This window comes from Trichechus manatus, unplaced genomic scaffold (genome assembly GCF_000243295.1).
Source record: "Trichechus manatus latirostris isolate Lorelei unplaced genomic scaffold, TriManLat1.0 scaffold00016, whole genome shotgun sequence".
Taxonomy (NCBI): domain Eukaryota; kingdom Metazoa; phylum Chordata; class Mammalia; order Sirenia; family Trichechidae; genus Trichechus; species Trichechus manatus.
Genome location: NW_004443952.1, coordinates 26,752,757 through 26,760,759, shown reverse-complemented (window position 1 = coordinate 26,760,759; position 8,003 = coordinate 26,752,757). Strand labels below are relative to the sequence as shown.

The following is an 8,003-nucleotide window of genomic DNA, read 5'->3' as shown; positions in this document are numbered from 1 at the left end:
CTGGGATATGTCTAGAAAACCCCTTGTGTTTTCTGTGGTTCTTTCCCAGAAACATCAATGCTCAGCTCACTGCTCACATTACACTATCTGCAAGCAGACTGAAACTCAGAGTTTACTCACCTCCCTTCCTCAAGAGCACTCGGGCCTTGGGTTGGCTTCCTGGCTCTGGGCTTTTTTTTTTAGTGCAAAGAAAGCCAGCTTTTCTTCCTTATCATGCCCTGGTCAATAATATCACACACTGTCCCAGGTATTCACACCTCCATCTACATTCTCTTCCTACCTGCCTCATTTCCTTGGGGGTCAGGGACAAACACCTCTCCACTTCCTACTCTGATTCATTCATTCTAGGAGGCATTCCTTCTATGCAGCTGAGAGCCAGTGGAGGTGGGAAACAGGCAACAGGGCCACAGCAAGCTCCCAGATTGGTTCCCCATAAAGATCTTGTTAGTACCAACAGAGAGCAGAGAGGGGAGATTCTATGTTTTGGTTTTGACATCTGTCATACTAACTGCTTTTGCAAATCACAAAAGCACCTCTTCAAGGATGGAGCACTGTAGCACTCCCCTAAAAACCTTCCCGCCAGATTGTGGGGTTATGTGGGCCAACACTGCATTGATTTCTTCACCACTCCTTCTGTTCAGTGCTATCATCATGTCCACATTGCTCCTCTGTGGTCCAAGGTCATTATGGGAAGCCATGATTGAATTCCAGCCTGACGTTTACCCTCAGTGCACCTTAGACAAGGGTCTTGCCTTCTATGTTCAAGTCCCTTTATCCACAGTCCAGCGTGGGGCTGGGAGGAGTTGTTTGCAATGGTGGCCCATCTGAAAAGTGGGTTTAAGCTTTTTCCCCAGATAGGAATGACCTTTAAATCTCCCTCATGCATTCCCTTAACACACCACAGTGGACATTAGAAGGAGCAAGCAGACAGCTCTTTGCTTACAGATATATTTGGAAGTGGCACTCTGTCCTACTTGCACCTTAATGAAAATGACAATCCCAGTCCTCTTCAAGGTTGCAGAGGTTTGAGAACCTACAAACTCTCTTTGAATGCACTGGGTCTTCTCCTTGAAGAGACTATGTTTCTCTCTAAGGTGAGGATTGGGACCTAGGGGGGGTTTCCTGGTTGGGTGGCACAAGCCACTCGAGGGCAGTGCCGAGGACAGTGGCGGGGATGGCCCAGGAGAGAGGCAGAGTGAAGTTGATGGGAACGGTGCCGGAGCTGATTGACTGGGGCGTGGGGGCCATCCAAAAAGGCCAGGCCCACCTGCTTCTCGGTGGGGGAAGATTGGGCCTTGGGGTCCCCTGTTGTCTTCTCTGTCTTAGCTCTTCCCTTAGGGCCTTTGGCTGGGGCCAGGCTCTTCTCAGTATTTTTTTTTCGTGTTTTGGTAACTTTCTCTGCTGGAGAGAGCATGGATTCTTCACCCACTTTGCCTTTTGACTTGGGATTAATAGAGTGCAGGAAGTGTTTCATTTTATTTCTTAAACCAGATTCTGGAAGGCTGGGGCTCTTGTGGGTATGGGCTGTTGTCACCTGATCCTGCAGAATCTGATCCCGCAAAGTTTGGCCCTGCAAAGTCTTACCCTGAATAAGTGGGCCAAACAAAGGCTGGCGCTGTGAAGCCTGGAACACCACAGGCTGGGCAGTCCCAGGAATTCTTGTTGGTTCTGTAATGAGATTCAGCTTAGTTTGACTATCTTGCAGATCATTCTTCTCAGATTCTTTATGCCCAGGAACCTCTGGAGGTAGCTCTGGGAGCTTAAGCTGACGACAGTGCTTGGGATTCTGCTGACAGGAGGCAGCAAGATCAAAGCTATGGCTCCTTCGCCAAGGACCACGGGGTGTCCTGTTCAGAGGTGTGCCTGCTGGCCTCTGGTCTTCAGCAGGATGTCTGTTTTCTCTGGTTGAGGGGAGCCCAAACCCCGCATCCCCTTCCCCGTGGTCCCCTGCTGGTTTGGGTTTCCCTGGTTTCTCTTTCTTCTCTGCCAGTGTGGGTACTTGGGCTGAGTCCTTGCTCTTGCCAGGGCCTTCGGACTCAGGGCACCAGGCCTCCTCCAGTCTGGGGCTGTTCACTCTGGCTTCTACCTGAACACAAAGCACCTGGGCATCTGTCATGTCCCTGCTGAGTTGTGAGATCTTGGAGATCCAGTGGGCAGAACCATGGGGCACTGCTCTGGAACTAGCTTGCTTCTGGCTCTGCTGCACTGCCTTTAGCTCAATGGCCAGCTGTTCTTTAAGGCAGACTAATTCTGGATCTGGGGCATGTGGAATGTCTAGTGGGATGGGGAGTTCCTGGAGTGATGTTTTCCCTTGGTTGTTTAGACTTCCAAGTGCCTCCTGTGTAGATATGTGCTCTAGGACTGCTACAGTTTGGTCCCTGGACTCCCTTGCCTTTATGGGAATTCCCAAGTGTATCTCTAGGACCTTTTTTCTCAGATGGAAATTTAGTTTGGTCAAGATGGGTGTTTTGAGTGACTCTGGTATACCAGCATCTGTCTGGCTTTCTGGAAGCACCATCTCCATTGTTTCTTCCTCCTGCACTTCAGTTAGGGACTCTTGTGCACCATCTGCACAAGTCTCGTTGTCCTTTTGAAAGCCTGGCCCAGGACTTGTGCATTGCTCTTCGTACGAGATCATCTCAGTCAGAGGCTCTGCTGTGATTTCGACAGGCTCAGGCATTATCTCTGCGATTGCAGATTGGCTAGTGATTGCCGGGCTCATGGCCTTAGAGAGAGCCAAATAATAGAGGGCAGGCAGTCCTGACAGGAAGGCTAAATACTTGTGCCGTAAAGTTGTCTCCAGTTTCTGAATGGCTCCCTCAGACAGGCATCGGGACAACTTAGTAGGTTCAATGATAGCACCTGGTGAGGTCTGTGAGGGCACAACTTTCTGATGTAGGTCAGGATCAGTTGCTGCCTGCAGCTCTAAGGGCTTGCTTTCTGGAATGCAGGGAAATGGAGCCACTTCCAGGCCCCCAGGAATTCCACAGTCCCAGGAGATACACACACGGGCAGGTATAGTGCCCTGGTGAATCTGCCAACATTTGGAGTCAATGTGGCTCTGCAGTATTTCTTTGGCCTGGGTGAGCAAGTGTGGCATGGAGAATGACACTGGGGCCAAGGTGGGTGAGAACAGGTCACTAACCCCATTGGCCTCTGGGGCTTCAGGCTGGGAGACACTCACATTGTCCAAGGCTGTGCTGCTCCAGGGCAGGGGCTGCTGGTCAGCAGGGGACAGGAGAAACTGGATGGACTGCTTGATCTTCTGAGGCAGGCCCCAGCGATGGTAAATCAACTGCTTCTGGAGGTGGAACTCCAGCAGCCTCCGGGCATGGTCCGGGAAGAAGAGTAGTTCCCTCGTGAGGACTGAGATGGGCTTCCTTGACCAGGAAGTTTCTGTGGTCTCAGGAAACTGGGCTATGTCACAGGGCACATACTGCATGGGGCTCTGGGCATGCTGAGATCTCTGGAAAACAGCTGGCAAGTCCCACTTAAGCTGGAGCTGCCTCTGCAGCAGGTTCCACTCCAAGGCTTCACACTCGGCCAGAGTCAGAAATGGGACATTGATCTGGATTTGTTGATAGTCAGGTGGAGAGACCCAATTTGGGGTATGTGGGGAAGAAGGTGGAGCTGACTGAGGTGGATTATTAGGCAGCAGTGGGAGGAAGGAGGGCTCACTGAAGAGAAAAGGAACATTCAAGGAGGGATGGGACATGCTCCTGTTTGTGGAGTGGCCTTGATAGCCCATGTGGGCAGCAACTAGGGACTCACTGTGTAGACAAGGGAGGCCACAGAATAGTTGGCTATGCTTCTGCTTCAGATGATCCCCTGAGTCTTCAGCCTGCCCCTCAGATTGTGGATAGAGTCCATTTGGGACTTTAAGGGCTGGCAAAGGCAAAGCTAAAGCCAGAGGGTTTGGGGTTTTTTCACAGTGGTGGCTTTGTTCTGGGTCCATAATGGACCATTCAGAAACCCAGAAAGCCTGGGTGGGCTGGCCAACCATACATGAACCCCAGGTCTTGTGGGAAATGGTCCCAATTGTTTCAACACACGCATTCGAAGTATCATTCATGATGAAAGGAACTGGTTGGCTATTTCCTGGTTGGTAAAACAATGGTGCGTCTGGCATAAGCTGCCTCAGAGACTCTTCCACACGTCTGGGGAGTCCCCACCTCTGGAAATGCATCCATTTTTTTACATGGACCTCAAGGAGCCTGAGGACTTCAGGACTGAGGAATGGCAGGTGGGCAGGGAGGACATTGACCATATGAAAAGCCATAGGATGTGTCAGATTAGTGAGCTCTGTGTTCAGGGACAGCAAGGGAACATGGGATTTCAAGGGCTGCTGGCCTTGGTTCCCATGGACAAATTCATAGCTGGTATTCATCATCTCTTGCTGGTTCACAGGAAACCTAAGCTCCTCAATCCCAGAAGAAGACATAGTCTCCAGGTCCCTAGACACATCTGGCAGTTCAAATTCCCGCTGTAGGTCCAGGTGTTCAGCCCAATAATCTTGGATGTTGATCACACCGGTTGATGGGGCAGCCGTCTGAGTTAAGGATTTTTGATCTGTTAATTGTGACAGTGTGGAGGTTACAGATGCCAGTGAAAGCTCTCTGGAATGCTGGGAACGCAGCTCCAGAGTCTGCTCAAAAGAGACACTAGACATGGACAAAATCTCTAGGCAAGAGGAGCGCTGTGTTGCCCCCACTGAAGTGGGGGCAGTAGGGGCAGTCAGGGTGTTCTCACTTGTCAGCAATTGCTGAATCTCCAGATCTACATCATTGCAGATGTGGCAGCAGGGGTCTGCACACAGGAGCCGCCGCACACTTCCCTCCTGAGGAAGCCAGCCCTGGCTGGGAAGGGAAACATGGCAACCATTACTGATGCAGTATCATCTGCCTCCTTAGAAAAGTGTGGCCAGAGGATTGGCCCTGCCCTCCACTAGGCCTGTAAACCCTAGGCCTCCCTCTGGAAGTCTACTGCTTATTTTTCTCCCTAAGAAAGTGCCATTCAGCAGGTTAGGGCTGGCTGAGCTGAGGGTCTGGGTCTTGTTGGAGAAGGTCTCAGACAACCCATGGGTGGGCAGGGCCCTCCAAGAGAACTGGGAGGTGGTGTCAGTTCTCTGCAGAGCTGTGTTGTGAAGCTGGACTAGGAGAAGGGAACCAGGCAAATGAAGCATCAGGTGGTTAGCAGAATGGGCAACACCAGGAACATCTCCAGGTAGAACCTGGAGTCATTCTCGTTTGAGGCTAGGAAAGCAAACTTGTTATTCAGTGTTTCCAAAAAGGGGAAAATGAGATTCTTGTGGGAACTCTGCATTCTGGAGGCTGTGGAGTGTCCCTGGTGCTGTACACAGTATCTTTTATGAACCAATCCTGTTCTCTGGAGATCTTAACTGGATATTATGATAGGCTTCTGCTTGAGGGCTGTCCCAGGAACTGGCTCACTGAAGACAGGCCAGAGGAGGTAATGTATTTAAGGTCCAGCTAGACTTAGAGGAGTCTGCCCTGAAAGAACTGCAAAGAGAATATGACAATGACTTACTTACGCAAAATCCATTGTCTTAACTGGATAGCTTGTTTCATTGCTGAGTTCAACCCCATGTAAAGTTGCTTATGAATTACATACTAGTCAAACACTGAATTCTAGTACTATGGTGGCTCTAGTACCAAGAGCTGAACTGGGAAACTTCTCTTCTGGGATGTCTGACTCCCTTGGCCCTGGCAACCCCATCAGCCCATGAACCAGCCATTATTCCTCTCCTCATCCTTGCCCTAAGTCAAGTTGGGAAGTTATCATAGGCCAGGCTGGGACTTTGGAGACAGTCAAGAGCAAATCACCTTTTCATGACAGAGAGCAGTTCCCACGGCTTCTCAGCTTCTTTCTGGGAAGTTCTCCTAGCTAAGAAACCAGGAGATGGTGTTAGATGTGACAGGAGAGGGGCAGGGGCATCCTATAGGAAGCTGAGTAATAAGTCTTTTGACTCTTAAAGGAGAGGAAACTGAAAATTCCAAGTCATGCTCTAAGGCCTGGCTGTGTACAACTTAAGCATTTACAATGTGCTGACCCATAGCTAAATTCTTTTGATCTTTACAACCATAATATGAGTGAGGCAGGATCGTCAGTGTTAGGCCCATTTTCTGGATAATAACACTGAAGGATTAAGTGACTTTTACAGGATAAATAAACTAGTAAATAACACAGTTAAGGACTTTTTCCCTATCCTTGTTTCTCATTCCCAGGGGAGTAAGGTAGAGAATTTGGGAATATCCCCAGGCTCTGATATCCCATCCAAGGAAGTTTCTGTGAGAAGGTGTCAATTTATGGAATTGGACACTCAGTGATTAGAGTGCCTCTCTCCTGGCACCAAGGGTTACAGAGGGTCAGGATCGACGGGAACCTCTCCCACAGTGATGGGGAGTCAGAGGAGAGATTGGGACTTTACCTCTTGATGCTGCATCGCGAGCCCTTTGTCTGACTCTTCGGTGTCGCTTAAAGACAAAAAGAATTTGAAGCTGGAACATCATTTTCTTTTAATATTAAAATGAGATAAAACCCATAAACATTTCTCAGTCCCTTTCTATATATCTTTCTATATTTTATATATTCTTCTACTTTTCCTTTCCCTAGTCCACCTTATTTTTTTTTATTTGACTGTGGTAAAATATAACAAAACATTTGCCATTTTAACCATCTGTAAGTGTACAATTCAGTGACATGAATTACATTTACTCTATTGTGCAACCATCGCCATGATCCATTTCCAAATCCTAGTCTACTTTTCATCCCAACATTTCCCTTCTCTGTTCATTTCTGACTCACTTCAAGGGTCTTCCATACTCCATACCTTCCACCCCATACCCAGGAGAAGTTCTGTAGGGTGCCTAGGATGACACAGGAGGAAGAGTGGAACAGATGAAAAGGTGATTGGTTCCAGTAGCCAAAGGCTTCAGCTTACAAATGCCTTAAAGAAACACCAACCAGAAAAATTACCCTAACGGGGAAGTCTTCTGAGATCCAGTGAGGTAGACTTTCTAATCTTTCAGGTCTCAACCCTAAGCCAGGTAGAGATGTTCTTGCTTTCAATTAGAGTATGCTGCAGGGAGGACCTGGCAAGCACCTGGATCTGAGAAGTAAATGACTATGCAAGAGTAACTGAAGGTTTGGTATAAAAAAATTGGGGGCATAGGTGACAAAGAAAGAAAACGAGGGTTTAAAATCTTCTTGTCTGAGAAGTAACAGTTCAGTAGTGGTCAGAGTGTTTCCCTACCTGGCAGCTGCTCTTGATAGGTTCCAACCTTAATCCATGGTGACTCCTTTTCACTTGCCAAATAATTAGGATAATGATGAAGAAGATGGAGCCATAGGTACATAAGGGATATACAACATCCCACAGAACAAATGTAGGACTCAACATGGTCTAAGCGTCATTAGCATGAGGAGACCAGTCATCCCTCTATCTAGGCTTCCAGGGTACTGGTACCTAACGACTCCCAGTGTTAAGCTTTGTCATGTCTTCCTCACAGGTGACAGAACCAGAACATCGACTGCATCACAAAGCCCTCCTGTTTCACAAGGCAGGTATGGTGTCAAAGGCCTTCATTTGTCTCAGGGAAGCTCATGTGGTGTTTTGGTTTGTAGATGAAGACATCTGGTTATCTGTGAGGGTTTCAGAGTCTGCAGCTAAAGGTGCCATGGTTACAGGCAGTGTCTACACTCCCATTCTCTCTCCATTCTCCATACCCTACACTAGCCTGATGACTCAGCTCTCTCTGTTACGACAACAGTTTGGTCACCCATCGCCAGAAACTGAGTATTTAAGTACACAAGGCACCTTATAAGACAGAGTAGCTAGGACAGAGGAACTTCCACCAATCCCTTCACTCATACTGGAAACTTACCTGAAAAGTACACAAGAGGTTAGGGTAGGCAGAGTCTGGTTAAGGCTTGAAAATGGAGAGCTTTGATGTTACAAGCAATAGGCGACTGGTAATCAGAGG

The 8,003-nt window shown here is 48.5% G+C and overlaps 1 protein-coding gene across 1 annotated transcript; it reads right to left on the bottom strand.

The window, feature by feature from the left end:
- Positions 1-1,108: 1,108 nt before the first annotated feature.
- Positions 1,109-7,420, bottom strand: LOC101359696 (protein FAM205A). The gene is made up of 4 exons (XM_004372390.1): positions 7,274-7,420; positions 6,449-6,494; positions 5,844-5,904; positions 1,109-4,856 (listed from the first exon to the last, which is right to left on the bottom strand). The coding sequence occupies exons 1-4, from the start codon at positions 7,418-7,420 to the stop codon at positions 1,109-1,111; spliced, it is 4,002 nt and encodes a 1,333-aa protein (XP_004372447.1).
- Between the last annotated feature and the right edge of the window lie 583 nt (positions 7,421-8,003).

Excerpts from the sequence above, each read along its gene's own strand:
- LOC101359696 (XM_004372390.1), bottom strand. The coding sequence starts at position 7,420 with ATGTTGAGTCCTACATTTGTTCTGTGGGATGTTGTATATCCCTTATGT. Across the intron at positions 6,495-7,273 it reads CTATCAAGAGCAGCTGCCAG|CGACACCGAAGAGTCAGACA; the intron begins GTAGGGAAACAC and ends TTTGTCTTTAAG. Across the intron at positions 5,905-6,448 it reads TCGCGATGCAGCATCAAGAG|CTAGGAGAACTTCCCAGAAA; the intron begins GTAAAGTCCCAA and ends CTGGTTTCTTAG.